A 19,558-nucleotide genomic window follows, 5' to 3' on the forward strand; every position below is an offset into this window, starting at 1 on the left:
ATCTGTTTGAACTACAGGGTCAGTAGTTCAAATCCACCAGCTGCTCCTTGGAAACCCTACACAGGGCCATTATGAGTCAAAAGCAACTTGAAGACGCTTAACAAGAACAACAATCATAGGACAGATGCAACACTATGGGCAGCACAATGGCTCTGTGGGATACAACTGCTCTGTGACTCAGAAGTCTGGAGTTTCTAACCCAATCACCACTGAGTGGGAGAAAGATGACACTCTCGGCTCCCACTGAGAATCGTAGCTTCAGGAACCTTATATAGGGCTGTGATTAGTCGGAACCAACTCAACAGCACATAACAATCTTCTGTTGTTGTTGTTGTTGTCAAGTGCCGTTGAGTCGGTTCTGACTCATAGTGAACCTGTATAGGGTTTTCGAGGCACAGCTGGTGAGCTTGAATCACGAACTTTGCAGTTCAAACGGCTTTGCAGTCTGGAGCATTAACCCACAGTGCCACACCAGGACTCTAGCAATCTCTATTATAATACAAAAAATAATGGCTTGATTCAAATATTTCCAAATGAGGCATGTGTAATTTTCTTAATGTTTTCTGAGAAAACTACTGAAAGTGATTGCCCTTTCTTGGGATGAAATACTTTTTGCTTGCAGATAAAACTATCTTATTAAAATCTACCTGTAAATATATGCATCGAATTTCTATTGTTGAGAAGGTCCAGAGTGACGTGTGCACTGTAAATGACATGTTGTTCTTATTCAGTACCATCTAGTCAGTTTCCACTCACAGAGACTCTGTTCTGGGTTCCAAAGTGAACTGCTGATCTTGTAGTTAGCAGTCCAGTGTTTATCCTGCAGTGCCATACCAGGACTCCTTAAAGAATATAAAACTACCAAATATTTTTTTATATGTCCAAAGATAAGCTTCACTTTCTTGTTTTGAAGGCCAAGGGAGTAAGAAATAGATTGAACACAGGACTTTCTTCATGTTGGATAAGTTGGAAAAAGTCAGGTTGTTGAAGATACTCTTGGTGTATTCAAAGTTATTGTTCGAAATTTGTACTGAGCATTGTAACATAACATTTAAGAACACATATCTGTGGAACTCAGACACATTCAACAAAGACACTTCGTTTTTGCTGTTCTAAGATTCCTAATGGGATGGCTTGACACAGGGACAGCAAATGAGCTCAAACATAACAACAATGCTGAGGATCGTGCAGGACTGGTAGTGCTTCCTTGTGTTGTGCTTTGGGATACTATGAGCCAGAACCAACTCATCAGCACCTTAACAACATGACCCAGTACTCTCTCACTGTTGTTGTTATAGGCTGTCATGTTGGTTCTGTCTCATTGGGAACCTGAACAAGGCTTCTGAGAGCAGCTGGTGGGTTTCAATTGCCTGCCTTGTGGTTACCAGTTCAGTGTTTATCTTGCAGCATCACACCAGAGCTCCTATCCATACTTACCAGAACAATAATGCTAACTGCTTCAAAATGAGAAATTTTTACTTTAGCGAGACACAAGAACCGTATCAAGAAGACGACTTAGGCCTTTTATACAAACAGGCTTTCACTTTCAAGTTTTCCCAAAAACCTTTACAGTTGCTAAAATACTACCCATTATAAATGGGTCTAGAAGCATGAGTGGAACCTACAGGGACCGGGCTGAATTCTGCTGTCTAAAGAACACAGGGACTCCTGGTATGGCACTTTAGGATCACCAGTGAACTGCGAACCATAAGGTTCAAAGCCATCAGCTGCTCCTTGGAAGCTCTATACAGGATCACTATGAGTCAGAACTGACTTGACAAGCAGAGATGCAGATTAAGGGAACCAAGTCACAAAAATCTGGGTTCCTCCAAAACTACTGGTACATTCAGGACAGTGGTATCTGCTGATCTTTCTGTAACGACCCCAAGCTATACAGTGCAGTTTATGTACTTATACAAACACACACAGTCTGGATCACAATGATTTGGCTCTTCAAGTAAACTATACCATGCTGGTGGGGATGTGCCATGGCACAATCCTTTGATTCAAAGCATAGAATTAAACACTTGATAAAATAGTTTTGGACTCCTGGTGTAGCGCTGTGGGTTAATGCGCCAGACTGCAAAGCCATTTGAACTGCAAGGTCAGCGGTTCAACCTCACCAGCTGCTCCTCAGAAACCCTATAAAGGGTCGCTATGGGCCAGAACCGACTCGATGGCACTTGACAACAACAACAAAATATTTTGCTTGATTTATGTCCCTGTTTAAGAACATGAGACTATGTTCTGTCTTATTTCTAAGCCTGTCAAGATAATTTTAATTCACTGTCTTCTGTGGTGCTCAAGTTTTGAGGATATTATAATGAATTGTTTTACTACCCATCTTAATATTAAAATTGTTTAATTTGGTTCTCTGTCCATTTCCAAAAACAATGAATTGCAAATTAGGATTCCTGGAAATGAGCCAATGATTACCCATGAATAAACAGTATTAGTTTTTCTTCTTGTTCTTATAATGACTTGAAAGTATTGATTCTATGGATGTTAACCTCTTTCCCTAACCTTAGGATAAGAATCATGACTGAGTGGTACAAACACCGAAGCTAGGTCTTCGTTCTCCGAGAATTTACTAATTTAAATCAAGCAACTGGAACCTCAGTTTTCTCTCCTACAAAACTGTTTTGTTTTACCTGTTTAGAATCCTGTGAGCTAAATGGATAAATACATTTATATTTTTTAAATTAAAAAGAAAAAAAACAACACTGTTACTCTATGGAAAAGATCTTTGAAAACATGTTACATATTGGATACTAATATAACATAGGGTACATGCATATTTTAATTGCAAAACTGAATAGTAAATTAGGGATTCAAAAAATAAATTCCAACAGTAATCATCTAAAATGGGAAAAGGAAGATGGGATGGATTGAACAGTGTCCTTTCAAAGTATATGTTGGGGTCTTAACGCTTATTTCTGTGGACTTTTTCTTATAGTAAAGTGATCATCTCAGTGCTGTTGTTGTTGTTAAGTGCCGTCGAGTCGGTTCCAACCCATAGTGACCCTGTACAGGGTTTCTCCGAGGGTGTAAATCTTTATGGGAGTAGAAAGCCTCATCTTTCTCCCGCGGAGCAGCTAGTAGTTTCGAACTGCTGACCTTAAGGTTCACAGCCCGATTTGTAACCACTACGCTACCAGAGCTCCTTCATATCAGTGTAGGGTGCGTTATAAATCGAATCACCTCTAGGTTATAAGAACCTAGTGGGGAAGACAGATTCCAAAAGAGGATGACCAAGGACCAACAAGGAAGGAATCAACAGTGCTGAGACCCTGATTTGGACTTTTAGCCTCCCAAACTGTGGGAAATATATTTTTGTTCTTTAAAGTCTCTCATTTGTGTTAAATGTGCTATGTATTACAGTAACTAACAAAAACGGAATACAATAAACTCATCTCCCCCTCAACAATGTACTTCTGAGATTTACCTATCTCACCTACTGCTTCTGAGGTATTTGAGAATAATAGTATGGAGTTTGAACAATGTTAACAAATAACTCTTATTTTGAGCTTGAATACTAATTCAAGAACTAGGCGTCTGTTCCATAAATAAATTTGGCTGATTTCACTGAGAATAAGGTTCTGATCATTGGCTTCTAGTCAGATCATTTTCAACTCGATTCCTCAAAAAGGGCAGACTAAATTTGCCATGTTTAGAAATGAGGAGATGTCAACTACTCATAGATTTCCAAGAGGCACTTAAATAAATTGATGTTTGGTCTTCTTCAGAGGCTTATTAAACCAGCACCCCTATCAGTATGCTGCTCGATTGATTCGAGGTGGCACTCATATTCTTAACCAAAGGAAAAGAAAAATGATAAACGTAGGAGGCAAAGCATGGTGTTTATCTTCTCTTGACCCTTAGGCACTTTACTCCCTGCAGGTGATCAAGTGCATTTGTAACAAAACAAAAAAATAATAATAATTTCCACTCTAAGCCCGAGCCTCTTCAGGAAATGAAGCCAAGTGGATGTTCCCTGCCCCTTATGCACCCATGCTATCCTCTCTCCATCTGCCTACTGAAGTTGGCAGTTTGCACAATTCTGTCTCTCAGAGCTGTAATTAATCAGTATTTCAGAGGATCTTAACAAAATCAACTGGGCTCAACGGCTTTGCCTTTAAAACAGTAAAACAATAAGCCAAACAAAATAACCCAACTTGTTGCCATTGGACTGATTCTAATTCAAGGTGAGCCTATGAATATGACTGCTTGTACACAGGGCATTTGGGCTATAATCTCCATGGAAGCACATTACCAGGGCTTTCTTCCAAGGCATTAGGAAGTAGATTCGAACCCCCAACCTTTAGGTTATTGTTGTTGTTGTTAAGTGCCATGGAGTCAGTTCCGACTCATGGTGACCCCTTGGTATAGGGTTCCCAAGGAGCCAATGGTGCGTTTGCGCTGCCAACCTTGTGGTTCAAACCGACCATGAGGTTGAATGCTTACCCTAAGTTGCTACACCAAGACTCTGAATTTTTTTTTTTTTTGTATTACCCAGAGACTTTTTTAAAAAACCCACAAACCTGTTAGCTTTAGGTCTACTACTCTGGCTCCCAGTGACTCTAAGACAGAGCAGAACTGCCTTGTGGGGTTTCCAGGGCTATAATCTTTATGGAAGCAGGCTGCCACCTCTTCTTCCCATGAAGTGGTTGGTAAGTTCAAACTGCCAACCTTATGGTTAGAAGCTGATTCTTAAACATTCTACCACCAGGGTTGCTTTAGGGATCTGGATAAAGTTCATTTAGTACTGGAACAAATGTCATGGTTTTGTGATTTACCAAATAACCAGATTCATTAACCATCCTTTCTGGATAAAACAGATTCATCTCTATCACTCATCATTCCAAAAAAAATTGCAGGTCCAGCATTCTTAGGCGTGCACAGGGTGAGTCCTTGGGAAGAGAATTTTTAAGGTACAACCTCAAATCAATACCTCTCGGCCACTGTTCTCATTGTCCCGTTTTTGGGGTCTGAGACCACTCTCTTTTCTCTGCACTCCTGAGTGAGTAGGGGATTTGAGGCAATGGAAGTGGGTGGATATGAAAGACAAAAGAAAAAAAATATGCAAGAGATGACAACCTTTTAACATGAAAATTATCTGGGACTAGTTAAGCAGTTGCTCTGACATATGCAAATGTATGCAGATCCACAGAGAGCTCCTTCATTGCCTGTGGACCATCCTGGCCCACTGAAACAACACTAGTGCAAGTGTATATTTTTTAGTTCCAACCTAAGTGTGTATCCTTTCTCTGGAAAGAGATAAGGAAGAAAGATTACAAAAATATTTGATTGAAAGAACAATCAGTGGCTTTGTGCTAAATACGTAGGAAAAAAAAAAGAGAAAAGTTGAGATCAGAAAGAGAGACAAAAAGAAAGGTAAAGGTTCTCATACAAAGATGTTGATGTGGGTTAGGTGCTGCATAGTTAAGTTCTGACTTACAGTGACCCTATGCACAGCAGAACGGAACATTGCCCCGTCTTGTTCCAGCCTCAAAATCACTGTTACACTCAAGTCCACTGCTGCTGCAACTGTGCCAATCCATCTCGTTGGGGGGCTTCCTCTTTTTTGCTGACCCTCCACTTCACCAAGCATTGCAGTTGTAAAGTGCCATCGAGTCAGTTCTGATCCATAGCAACCTTGTATAGGGTTTCTGAGGAGTGGTTGATGAGTGTGAACCGCCGACCTTGAAGTTCAAACTGTCTGTGATCAAGTGTGTATCCTACAGTGCCATACCAGGACTCCTTACCAAGCACAGACCCTCAATAAGATGACTTGACAGCGGTTGCCAGAACGAGCTCCAACAAAGGAATGAGAGACTGTGAAAATTGTATAGGAACAGGTATGGTTTTGTTCTGTTGTGTACAGGGTCACTATATACTGCAACCAACTGGAGGATACCAAACAATACCAAGAACATAGCTGTAATGTTTTAAATACTTTCATAACATCACTGCTGAAATTTTTGTCATCTTAAATCCCAAAAGGTATCATTATAGACAGTAAACATATTATAAATGTCATTTGTAATACTAAAATAAAATAGATCCTGTTATCCTTTCAACCCAGATTTCTATCCAAGGGGTTCATTTGGCATCCCTGACCAGTAAGACCCAGTTTATAGAACAAAAGGTATGTGGAATATTATTCACTAATAATAATAATATTATTAGTCTTATCCTGACTACCTCTGAGAACAAAAAAGGCTGTCACACTGGAGAACAAGGCAACTTTCCTTTACTAATTCTCTAAAGTCTATCATTCAAGTAACGGCACAGTGTTGGAATGTCTCCCACATGAACATGATTTTCACTTTCCACTTTCTTTTTCCTCCACAATTGCTTACACTTGTATCCCATGCCTTGGTGAAAGCAATATTCAGTCAAGTCTTTCCACCCATGGACTTTCTATCTTTCTTTAGTATATCTTACTCAGAGCTCTGGTAAAGTAGTGGTTTACAAATTGGGCTGCAAACCGCAAAGTCAGCAGTTCGAAACTACCAGCTTCTCCGCAGGAGAAAGATGAGGCTTTCTGCTCCCGTAAAGATTTATAGCCTCGGAAACCCTGTTCAAGGTCTCTATGGGTCGGAACTGACTTGATGGCACTTAACAACAACAACTAGTATATGCCAGATGAATCTTTCTAAAGCACTGTCATTAGTACCAACCCTTGTGCTCTAAACTTTAAGGTCCCCTTCAATCTTAAGCAGCCTCTCATCAGCAAGGACAGAAACCGTCCACACCATCTTAACCTCTCCAAGTCTGCCTCCAGGCAACATAACATAGTTGTAAAGACTCCTGGGTCTGAAGTCAAATGATTAGGATTAGGTTCCTGATCTCACCTCCTACCAGTGTGACTTTAGGCAAACCCCTCAACTTCCCTAAGTAAACTTCCTCTTCAGTAAGATTTGAAAATGATTTTGAAACAACAAAAGTCTATCTTTGTTAGGTTTCTAGGAGAATGAAATGCAACACTCTCAGCAAAATGCCCAGTTCTTAAGTAATGTTCAAACTTGTAGATTATCATATATTTGTTTATATCTAGTCCCCCAGCTGACAACTTTCCTCCATTCTTATGTTCAAGTCTGAGTCTTCTTCAAAATCCTTCTAAATGTTCATATGAGTATAAAAAGTATAGTTCCCCTGGATCTGCTTTGCATTTTCTGCTAAATATTTGATATAGCATGCCTTCCATCACTTAGTCATTCCTTATGCAGTTCTCCCATTATGGAGAAAGAATTACATGGGATCTTGCAGATTTGAAGATGATTAAGATTCTGAAGCTATTCTATCAGTGTCTATTAGCAGAGCATAAACCCTAAAATGACAGGAATCTTATCTTTTGTTGTAGTTTCTGTTCCACCACCGGGTTTGAGGTCTAGATATTGAAGATAGAGATGTTGGTATGTTATAGTTGGTGGAATTATGCTTCCAATGCCTGAGAGATTTCATCTGCATATACTATGGATGGCTCTTCAAGGATGTGCCATCGCTGCTTTCAAAAAGTAATTACAAATTTCCCAGAAGCCTCTAACATATTAACATGAAATGCCTTGTAAATTTACTTCAACAATCATTCTGTCATGGTTTTATTGTTTCTCACTGCACTGACGCTCTGGGGAAATGGCATGAAGCCATGGATTTGGACATGAAGGTTGCTTGTAGCAGTAATTCTGTGATGACACAATGGATACATACATCTCCTATGCTAACATTATTGGTATATGTTGCTTTGTTTTCCTGGAAGAAAAACAGGGTAAAATTAAATAAAGCAAGGCTTAAATTTAATGGACACCCCCAACATCAAATCTTATAGCAATAATAAACACAAAAAATATCAGAATTATCAAATTATAGGAAATTTCTATGATGCCAATTAGTTAATCTTCAAAAATATCTTCCTCTTTAATGCTTCTTATCAGATATAGAAGTGGGGAATTAAAAAAGATCAAAGTAGTTGGAATTCGCAGTCAACCTGGGCGTTTTTATAGATGACTTTGTTCAAAATGTTCTAGTTATTTCTACCTTAAGTGAGATTATTCGAGACAACTTCTCTACGCATTAAGCACATCACTTTCAATTCCAGCCACACTAATCCTTCCTCCTCTGTGGGCCCCAAGTTTAACTCTGCTGTATGCTTTATTTTCTTCTTTTGTAAAACAGAGCTCCAATTACAGCGCAAGATCAGTTTGGTGCTCCTTGGAAACCCTCTATATAGGGTCGCTAGGGGTCAGAACTGACTCAAAGACATTTAACAACAATAAAAACTATTACTTACATTGTAATTCATGTTGAAATAATAAACATGCTATGACATCAAAAGCACAATGAACAAATGGTAGTCAATGGACTCCTGGTGTGGTACTGTAGGATAAAGACCGGACTACGAACCATAAGGTCAACAGTTCAAACACCCTACCTGCTTCTTGGAGACCCTAGCAGGGTTGCTATGTGTCTGAAGCAATTTGATGGCACTTAGCAACAACAACAATGAAGTCCTGATATGGCGCTGTAGAATAAGCACTGGGCTGCTAACCATACAGTTGGTAGTTCAAACCCACCAGCTGCGCCTCAGAAACCCTATAGAGGGTTACTCTGAATTGTAATTAATTCAATGACACTTAACAACAACAATGATATATTATAAGTAAGATACGATATCATTTAACTAAATGAGAAGTATGTCCTGACACAAATTCTGTTAGTCACGGAAGGGCACATGCTGTATGTTTTATATATGAACATACACACATAGAGTGTGTTGTTATGATCGAAATATTTCAGACTTCAGACTATTTTGTACATGCAGAACACAAATACCTCAAGTCACATTCTATAGTCACTTGAACTATCATCTAGAGAAACAGTGATTCTGGGAAACAAATGTCAGCCATTATGGAGCAGCTATGATTACAGCTATTTATGAGTACGTGTTAGACAAGCACCTGCTATGTCAAGGCACTGTCACTGAAAAAGAATGGTTCAATATCCATATAAACAATGTTCTCCCTCCTTCTGCCCTTTGGTTCTTCTCTGTATTTGCCTTCACCCATATTTCTCTGCATTGCAGGTCCCCCTCCCCCACCCCCACCCAGTTACACTGTCACTTAAAATGTGCATTCACATGTATTTGCATGAGGCTATTATAAAACCATATGTAACAAAAGGCATTCCCAAAACACTAAGCCCATCTGAGGAACTTCCATCTCACACTCTCACCTTTAAATAACTGAAAGCATTTTCATCTGATAATATGTCTAAATCCATCGTGCATCAACTGAAACAACTACCTTTTCAAAGAACCTAAAAAAATAAACAAACCTAAGACTTAACTATACCGCTCTCTTCCCAATTTCAACTCCAAAAATCTTTGAAACAGACTTTTTGAAAGTCAGAGAGATAACTTTGCTCAAATCAACTTTCCTCCTTTGCTAAAACTGCCAGCGATCATTCAGACCTTGGGAATTTGGACTTTTTATGGTTTGAAAAAAGACATTTTATTCATCTTCTCTTTTTTTGTTGCTCTCCAAGTTATCACTCTTTCCCCCAGTAGTCACTTAGATAGGAGACGCTCAAAAATGTGACGAGAATGGACCAGAATGAGTTGACAGCTGCAGGTTGAATACTGTCGTGCTCAGTACTTCCGGAAATGCTTTGAAAGTCTATGCCAGGTAGCCATTTGTTGTTTGGTTTAGGCATGATCTGGCTCACAGACTGGAGGGTACAGGGTGGTGAACCCTGGCAATCCCAAAGCAACTGACTTTTAAAGAGGTGTTGTCTGCCCATACTCACTGTCTACCCTTCATCAGGCACAAACTTGTGGGCCTATTTGAAAAATATCCAGAAAAAAAAACAACCTGATGCTCTTCTGGAAGTGATGAAGTCTAGTAATATGAAGGTAATTGGCCAAATTATAAAACTCTTAGAGGAGAAACGATAATCCCTGGAGCTATTTGGTAACTTGGGAGGATCGCAGAGATTTAGACAGTCCTGATCAAGGGAAAGAAATGTTCTCTATGTGGTCTGTACCATATACATCCTGAAAATGTAGCTAGTGGGACTAAGCAACTGAATTTTACATTTTAATTCTCTTTAAATTTAATTAACTTCTAATTTAAGTAGGCATCTGTGGGTAGTAGCTATCACATTGGACAGACTAGATCATATTAGAGTCACCCCTTAAAGTTTACCAAGAGTTTTTATTCAATACTCATTTTTTGTTTTTCCAAAAATTATTTTAGAAAGAAACAGGTTTCAAAAATTTCACAATATTAATGACAAGGGGCCTGCCAAATCTGTGTGATTTTCAAACAAATCCACTATCTCTATAAATCAGAACAGGTTTAAACTTAACCTACTTGCTTTTATGGGCATTTCCATACTTGCAATAGATAATAAGGCCAGAGTGGTGCAGTTTTAAAAGAAGACAGTCTATTGATTACCTACTTTATAATCACAGGTGTCCTGAATTGTGCAAACTGACAGTCATAAGAAAAACAGAATGCTAAAATGAGGGAGAAAAAAATAAGCCTAAGACTTTTGATAGAAAGCAAAGATGTAAAGGACTGCCCTTTAATTCCTAGAATTGGTCAAAATAGGAAGCACATGTGACAACAATCAAATAAAATGTAAAGATGATAAATTTTAAAATGTGTTTCGCCAGCATAGTAGAATGCAACCACAGGACCCAATAACACTGAAGCTTCAAGGGCCCTTAAACATTATTCACTCCGAATTGTCCTGCAGATAAGTAATTTGAAACCCAGAGGAGTAAAGCACACAGGGTCCCTGAGATAATAACCAAGCTGGAGTCCAGTTCTCCTGGTTTGTGTTCTCTCCACTATGACCTTCACTCCCTTCTGAGTCTCAAGCAGACAAAGAGCCTCAGCTCTATCCCCATGTGTCCTAACCTCTGGCGAGCAGAGACTAGAGTCTTAACCATGCTGCTCTGCTTTACACAAAAGCTCCCTTCACGAACACAGCATACCTAAAGACATACAATTTACTAAGCACAATGTGAAAAAGAAAGTAATATTATACAAATGTTCTAAGAGAATGCTTTACATTGAGACAGTTTTTAAGTGTAATATGCTATAAAACTGGTTTGCAATGTACTCAAAAGATTCATGGATTCAGGAGAGAAAACTCAACATTCCCAAAGCAAATGGCTACACCTTTTGTTTTTTGGTGACTCAGTGAACAATGAAAGCCTATTAAGATCAAAACAAACAATCATTTTAAGGTAAAAAACAAAAACCTAACATTTTCCCACAAAAGTCAATTTCAGAGAGGCAGAAGCGACGCGGAGGAAACAGGAGTGACCCGAGAACCTGCCAGCACCATGAGCCTCCTCAACAAGCCCAAGAGTGAGATGAGCCCAGAGGAGCTGCAGTGCGGAGGAGGAGGAGTTTAACACCTGGTCCCTCTAGGTGCTCACGCAGTTGATCAAGAACAACACCCAAGTAAGTGCTCATCAACTGTCGCAAACAACAAGAGGCTTCTGGGCCACATCAAGGCTTTTGATAGACACTGCAACATGGCGCTGGAGAATGTGAAAGAGATGTGGACCGAAGTCCCCAGGAGTGGCAAGGGCAAGAAGAAGTCCAAGCCCGTCAACAAGGACCACTACATCTCCCAGATGTTCCTCTGTGGGGGCTCTGTCATTGTGGTCCTGCGGAACCCACTCATCGCCGGCAAGTAGGGGCCCAAAGCCTCCTCCCACCATCCCGTGAAGACCTGGGAATAATAAAGTCCCTGGGTTTTTTTTTAACTAAAAAAAAAAGAGTCAACTTCTATGTCATCTATCTCAAAACTCTCATTTTATAGGCAACAAAACTCAGATCCAAGAGTAAACAATTTTCCCCAAGATACACAGCTAGTAAACAGAATTGGATCTTAGAGTAAGAAATTTTTTGACTCTAGGTTCTGAGTTTTTCACTTCAGAAACTGCAATAAGATAGATGTATGAAACCAGAAAAGGAAAAAGACAACTAAAAGATATATATTACAATTATTTTTAAATGTTTGATATTTTCTATTGAGTTATATTTTGACGTAAAGTTCCCCATGGTTTTGAATGTCATTACATAGAGTACTGATGACAAAAAAAAAAAAGATGCTTCTGGAACTATGTATAAAAGATCATGAAAGAAGTCAACTTGATTGTCTACATTTTGCAAACTTTCCTGGTTCTCAGATAATCTTAAACAGATAAATGCCACATTATTACAGATAAAAGTAAGAGATAAAGAACATGGGATGTTTTAAATGCCATGTATTTTGAATTATACACTGTGCTCTTATAAACAAATCCATAAGAGAAAAAGAAAATGCTAAGTAATTACAAGAACTGGGCTTACATTCTGGTGCTGCTGGTCTTGTTGATGATAACAGATTTCCCTGTTTGGTCTACATTATGATCCAGACCAAAGTAAGCCGCCACTCGATGGACAAGCATCCTCTGATATGATGACATTTGAGGGAACTTTTTATAATGATTACTGGAAAAGAGTGTAAGAAAAGGTGTAATCAACATTTCAGTTGCTGTACCATGCTATGATTTACAGGTACACACACAAAACCATCTCTCTTTCATCCCAACCACTGAACCTATTTCATATCTGGCATCACTTCCTGTCATCCTTTCTAGACAAATTTTCCATTTATTACAGATTTATTGATTAAGCCACAATAAAAGTATCATTGTTTCATAGTTGCATAGTTCTCTTGCCAAAGAGAACTTAATATCTATAGGAAAGCATTTTATTCTAGTCTATGGAATATTATTAATGTAGGCAGGCACAGGACAAATGATGTGACATAATCCATGATTGCAGATGCCTATCTGGAGATGTGTCATTACACTGTTTGCACTAAAAGCAACATAATTATTTTCAGGCATAACTGACTGCAGCCAGCTGCAACCCATTAAAAAACTATAATAAAAATGAAAAGGGTCGATTCTTGTTATAGCTACTCTATGCTAATCACTGACCCCCTGTTTATAGCCATTTTGTCAGGAATTTAACAAGCAGGAGCTTATATGGTCCAAGTAACAATTCCCATCAGCATAGAACTCCTTAACTCCAATACCATAGCGATTGAACAGTCCAGGAAACAAATTAAAACTGTTTAATCTATCACTAAATAGATCATTAAATTCCAATATGAAAATAAGACACATTGTAGAAATTAACCCGCATTTGCAATTGAACCTACTTGTTGTCACCAATGAAATCAATAATCTCCTGCTCCATTTTCAAGAGTATCATCCTGTCCCTGAAAAATAAATATTAACAGTTTCTTATGAACTTTCCTAGGGCCTAAATGGCACATTCGGATGTATGCTGCAAGTGGCTGCAGACTTTTAGCTAACTGTGCTGTCCCTTTATATATGATTTCATTATACTTAAGATTATTATTTTTCTTTCATTTTATAAACTGGAATTTTATAGTTTTAGTGTTATGACATGCAAGGCATTAGGTTTATAAAACACAGCAAATAAATGGTATGGTTCAAATGAACAGAAAACTGGAACAAAGCAAGGCTTTGTTGTATTGACTCGGTTCCTACCTGTAGTAAAACATAACTGGTTTATTTAATATCAATGTAATATCAGTAATTCTCAGACTCTAGGTTTTCCTTTAGTAGGTAACATTTTGTGACCAGGAATGCAGAACTGGTATACTACAATTTACCTATTGGGGTACCTTCCCAGGAATTAAGACTATCTGTAAACAGTAAACATGCAAATTTCACAGGAGCTACTTACTATAAGACATAAGGGAGGGTGCCTACATTTTACAACTGCCCTCCTGCAAACATCTGGATTAACAACTTTGATTCTAATATTCTCTCTGACCCTTACCAAAATAAAAGGCTTATTTGAATTACCTGGAGTTATTCTTTAATGTGTTAATCAGAAACTCATGTAAATCTATGCCTGTAGAATCCGTATACTCTTGGCTGCAATCTGAAATACATAGCAGGATGGAGTTGTCAGGAATGATGGCGGGAGATGAAGTGGGGAAGACTTTCCAACCGTTTCTGTTCCACTGGTGCTGAGGTAAATTATAGGTGAAGCTACTGGCATGAAAGATATGTTTCAAACTAGCAAACTCAGCAGCATGATATCAGAATGAAAATGAGACTTGAGGACTGAGAACACCCAGGAGATTCTGAGAGTGGAAAGGTCCAACAGTCAAAGGTGGGGAAGTAGGTACAGTCAAGGGGGTGGTAAGGAGGGTTGGGTGAAGTCAAATGTCATGTGTTCATTAAATCACCAAATGCACACCCTCCCCATGACAGGTACTCCCAGCCCACGCAGAGACCTCTCATGAGTTTGAGATCCCATGGAACCCTCTTTCTCAAAACTGAGAAGGCATAAAAAATGAGCATCTGTTTTGTGATAAGAACGGGTATCTAAATATTAATCAATACAAAATACTGGAGGGAAAGAGATCCTGCCAAGAGTGTCAAGTCTCCTTCTGATTCTGGCTAGGGGTTAATTTCTGAAACTATTTTAGGAATTCACACCTCTTTTCTCTTGTATATACCTTGAATTTAAATACTCATTACCAAAGACAACCATGACAAACAGGTGTGCAGCTGTAGAGACTATATCAGAAATCACTGTCATTCCTTCACCATTATCAAAAAACAAACAAAAACTTTCTACAACCTGTTTATCCATGTGTATTTCTTCAGGTATTCTTCACTTCAGCTTTTTTTCTTCTCCCCTTTACACTTATATGTATGGAAACAATTTAAAATCTGAAATTGATTTTCAGGTTTGTGACTTTAGAAGGACTGACTTTTATTTGCAAACTTTTTATTGATGTAGGTGTGTATTTTTTATTAAAGAGGTCTTACGTGGTACAGAGACAAAATTTATCTGTCCCCACCTGATAAAATGTTAGTCATTCATTCCACTGACATCTACAACTGAACTTTGGGGATCTTACCATCTTTCTACTAAGAATTGCTCATCCTCTTTTGTCTTTTAAGATAAGCAGGATAATTGAAATATAAAATTAGGCATCATGACTGTTGGATCATCAATCAATTATTTGAAATAATCAAGCTAAGTTAAGAACATATTTATATTCACTCCATTGTGTGGGTTTGTCATTGGAAACAGGAGATCCACTTGTAAAGCAAAAGAAATATGTGATCCTGAAGATATTGTCCCCCACCAAAAAACAAGACAAAAAAAAACAAACCCACTCTGGTTACATAAATAACGACACCATGAATGGAAAGAGAATCAACTTCACACCTTCTACACATACACATACCTACACATAGAATTCTATGTGACAAGTCTGGTGGGAGGTGACTATTCCAGTGAAATCTAGAAGGTATTATGTGACTAACTATGTGCCCAAATTGAGTAAGTTAAGGAAACATTTCCACATTCACCTTTTGATAACATTCTGATCTTGGGTTTTTCAGAGGTTTTATCTTTGTTTTTATCCTTTTCTTTTTCTCTTTCAGAGTCATCTTTCCTAGATTTATCATCCTCTTGCAGGCTGGGGAAACTGGAAAGCTGTAAATGAATTGATTCCTGTTGGGGAAAAAATATAATAATTTAGGGCCAGATTTAATCATCTCTGCCTGGTTTCCATTTTGCAAAGAGGTTTCTAAGTATAGGAAAATGAAAGCCAGGTGCATTTTTGCTTTTTTTTTTTTTTTTTTTCTTAAATGGTAAAAAATTAAACCTATCAGAAAAATAATTGCCCTTTAAGGAGAATTCAACTTTAGAAGTCAATGGAAGGTCTGAGAAACATCTAGTACTAAAACTTTGCCTCATGAACATTGGCTTTAAACAAGTGAAATGTCTGTAGATTACAAGTCTTATTTTCTCTACAAGTTTATTTTTCAGTGTTAGAAAAACTACTTCATCAATATGCTTGTATCATAGCCACTGTAATGTCTCTATTTTTTTATTTTTTAACAAAGGCTTCTGCAGTTCTTTTATATAATTCCTTATAAGGAGAAATTGGCACACAAACAGGACAGACAGATATTATGAATCATAACTACAGATAAAACAGACATATTAAATAAAGACCCTACTAGCCAGTCTACAAGAAAAAGTCTATTTAAGAAGTATGCCAACAATAATTTTACTACTGGGAAAACAAACTATATAACTGTAGGAATATTAAATATGGATTCTTTTCAAATTTGTTTATAAATAACATTAATAAATCATCAAGATGTATAGTTAGAACAAACACTGTCTTTTAAAAAAGGAATAAAGTATAATTATATTTACCATAAGTGAAATAGAGTCATTTAATACTATTTTCATTTTAGTATCCATAAATTCTTTCCAATCCAAAGTATGAGTCTCTAGAACAAATGCCATGTAAGACTGATCATCTGAAGTGTCACGGCTGGGTCCCATTTTAGAGTGATTTTTTTTTTTTTTTCAACTAAAAACATCATTTTGTTTTAAATAACATGCATCAGCCATTTGGTTGATTTAAAAAAAAAAAAAAACTAAAAATATTTTGTTTTAAATATATGCATCAACCATTTGGTTGATAGTATGTTCATTGTTTTGAAGAAGAATGAGCTAAATCATGGTGAGTTGTTTTTATCATTTTTTTTTTTTACTTTTTTGAGAAATCTCTGCTATGATTAAATGATGATAAATGAGCTAACATTAACCCCACCTCTTCTTATGTAAGACATTACTTGATAGGAAAGCTTTCTTTTCATCAGTGACATTAAAATTTATGATGTAGGAAAAAATATATTCTTCATGACTAATAATGTCTCTCTGAAAACTGAACTAAGGCTCCCTCTACATGTGATTAAACTGTACCATCTCAAATTATAGTCAGTCTTGGGTTCTTAATGTTTCTTCTTAAGTTTGGCCAATCTAGTGAGCATAAAACAAATCCAAGTTGCTTTTTAAGAGAGGTGAGGGTGGGGCTCCCTTGTGACACTACTGACAGGAATAAAAAGTTATCAAGGTTGGAAAGACACATGATACACTGGATGGAATAAAACTTGGTCTCATACTAAATAATAGTCTTCGCCAGGTCATCTGACCGCCTCAGGTTTATCCTTGGAGCAGGTATACTACTGTCATTTGATTAGAGGTTCTCTTAAAACATGATTTGGGAATGAAAAGTCTTAACCTGCAAAAAGCTCCTAAGGGTCCTAGGGTTCTAAAGTTCTATGGTGATGATTTTCTTCTACTTGTGAAGGAAATGGAACATTTCTAGTTATGAGGACATGGTGGCGGTTGGAGAAGAATCAATTTGATCGGGAAGGAAACTGAGGGTATCCAAACCATGGTAGTGATATCATTGCTTCTTCAAAACTCCCTGAACCATCTAGCCTCTGTAAATTTAAATCTAAAATCAAAAGAGGCTTGGACAGACATTATAAAATCAAGAGCAGAAACTAAAGAACATCATCTACAAAAACGTACAAACTGATGCTATGTGTTGACAAACACTAATGCTCAATAAAATATCAACCTTTCTACACATAAATACGTACTATGGTATTGAAAGAACACACAAAAGTGCTATAGAGTTGGTAAAAAACAATCTGTTATTTTTTAATATTTTTATTGATATGCTTAATAATAAAATACAAGTGTTAATAAATACATCGGTACAGGATAAGTTATATCCAACAACAGTAAAAGAAAGATTCAAGTTGCAGTAATACACTAATAGATAAATAGTAGAACATTAGAAAAGCAAAACTCCTTTTAACTTAAGGACAGACTGAGCCATCCGGTCTGGATCTGAGATCAAGTAATACAGGTAGCAAGAGTTTTTCCCACACAGGAAAATGAAGGCAGTTCTCCAAATACTGTGAATATACAAACATTGGGGAAGCAGTACAATCCATATACTGTATACTTCTGCCAGTGTTCTCTGGGATTCAGTTCCCCACACTGTGTAAATGCCAGTGGTACCTAATGAAGGCAGTGCATATAAGCGCAAAGATCTGCTCCTTTATTCTCTAAGAAAGCAGCAAGGCCCCCTGCTTATGTGTATGGTTGGATATTTTCTATCAGCCCCATACTCCCACCATCCCTCAGCCAGTCCAAAGAGGAGCTTGCAGGCTCTCATTCTCCCCTACAAAGCTAGTCTTGGTTTGTGAACTTGGACCCAGCAGGAGCAAAGCACCGTTTGCATCAGATTTCTCTGCACCAATTGTATGGAGAAACTAGACTTAGGTCCCAGGACCGGCACTGTGATACAGATGATCTCTTAAAAAAAATTTCCTCCTGGTACCTTGTCAAATGGGACACAAAGCAGATTTTGTCTATAAAGGCCAGCCTCCTCTGCCTGGCATTAGGAGTGGGGGACAACTAAAACATTACTTCTCCCAGGGTCCATCAGTCTGCGGAGTTAACATGTGTAGTGTGCGGTCCATTACAAGCCATCCATCAACATTTAATAATACAAGCTGTGATATTCATATTGCTCCCCCTTTTCAATCTCCATGAGAAATAGAAGCACAAATAAAATGCTGAAGGAAAGCCACACATTTCTCAGAGCCCAAGTGAAATAAAGCTTGTGTTGGAAACATAGCAAAATGGCAACTGAAAGCCTGTTCATGCCTTTCGACATGAGTGGCATGTTAAGAAAATGAGGCAAGGGAAAATCAACAACAACAACAAAAGAACACACACTCTTAGGACAAAATCTATAAGGAATTTATTTTTGGTCCTTTTAAAGAAAGTGCTCTCAATGCTCTCTGAATCCATGAGGAGAATTTAGAGTATTTCAATTAAAGGAAAAAGAGAAAAGAAAACAAAATCAAAACTAGACTAATGATATCTTAATCAATTTTCCCTCCCCTGGGCTCAGACACATCATTTTAGTTTTGTCTTGACTGCTCTCAGCCTCTGATAAAATAAGGAAAATTTCAGCAGCAAGACCGTTTTTTATAAAAGCTAATATGATGCCTAAAAGGCAAACAAAAATAAATAGGATATGAAGTTTCCAATTTTGCCATGGACAAGTTTTGTTGAAATTTGTATTTTTAGAACCTGATCATCTTGCTGTAAAGGAGCAAATATGGAGGTAAGGATACACAGTGATATATTAATAATATTAAATTCACCATCACTTCAAATTCATTTCTGGAGTTTTTATAGGATTGAGAAACCTTCACCAAAGGCCATAAAAGTATTCTGGCCAAAGTTCAATGCACCTCACTTACTATTTTCTTAAGGTTCATAAAAGAGCCAAGAGTTGTGTTTCTTATAGGCAAGTGCATCTTGGGGATCTGAGAGGTAAGCCGTCTCCACTAAGGAGGGAGACAGGATACTTAGGGCTATATTTGGTGCAGCCTTATCAAGAGAGAGCCTTTGAGGAAATACCGCACTGCTGTGCTTACTTTTTTATTTAAGTTTTAATCTAAATTCTTTTGAATTCCTTTCCATTTGCAGTTTTCAGAGGGTCTGGAAAAAAGCAAACGTAATACTCTGTGACAAACTGTAAAACTATTTTAGAATGTCTCATAAACAGGATGAAGCCAGAAAACTAATGATTGTCATCA

At 37.7% G+C, this 19,558-nt stretch overlaps 1 protein-coding gene and 1 pseudogene across 7 annotated transcripts in view; one reads left to right on the forward strand and one right to left on the reverse strand.

Moving 5' to 3' along the window:
* ARPP21 (cAMP-regulated phosphoprotein, 21kDa) overlaps positions 1 to 19,558 on the reverse strand; it is a 152,951-nt gene that overhangs the window by 129,293 nt on the left and 4,100 nt on the right. For 4 of the 7 annotated variants that reach the window (XM_006869173.1, XM_006869174.1, XM_006869172.1 and 1 more), the window contains one exon: positions 17,573 to 19,460. In XM_006869173.1, coding sequence (XP_006869235.1) covers positions 19,452 to 19,460 — 9 coding nt within the window. In that variant the 3' untranslated portion in view covers positions 17,573 to 19,451. Of the gene's footprint in view, positions 1 to 12,374; positions 12,516 to 13,233; positions 13,294 to 13,909; positions 13,989 to 15,436; positions 15,582 to 17,572; positions 19,461 to 19,558 lie in introns of those variants that run through there. The other 3 variants (XM_006869171.1, XM_006869169.1, XM_006869170.1) reach the window with 1 other exon arrangement.
* On the forward strand, positions 11,357 to 11,716 carry LOC102836101 (annotated as a pseudogene).

Source organism: Chrysochloris asiatica, unplaced genomic scaffold (assembly GCF_000296735.1).
Source record: "Chrysochloris asiatica unplaced genomic scaffold, ChrAsi1.0 scaffold00127, whole genome shotgun sequence".
NCBI classification, from domain to species: Eukaryota; Metazoa; Chordata; class Mammalia; order Afrosoricida; family Chrysochloridae; genus Chrysochloris; species Chrysochloris asiatica.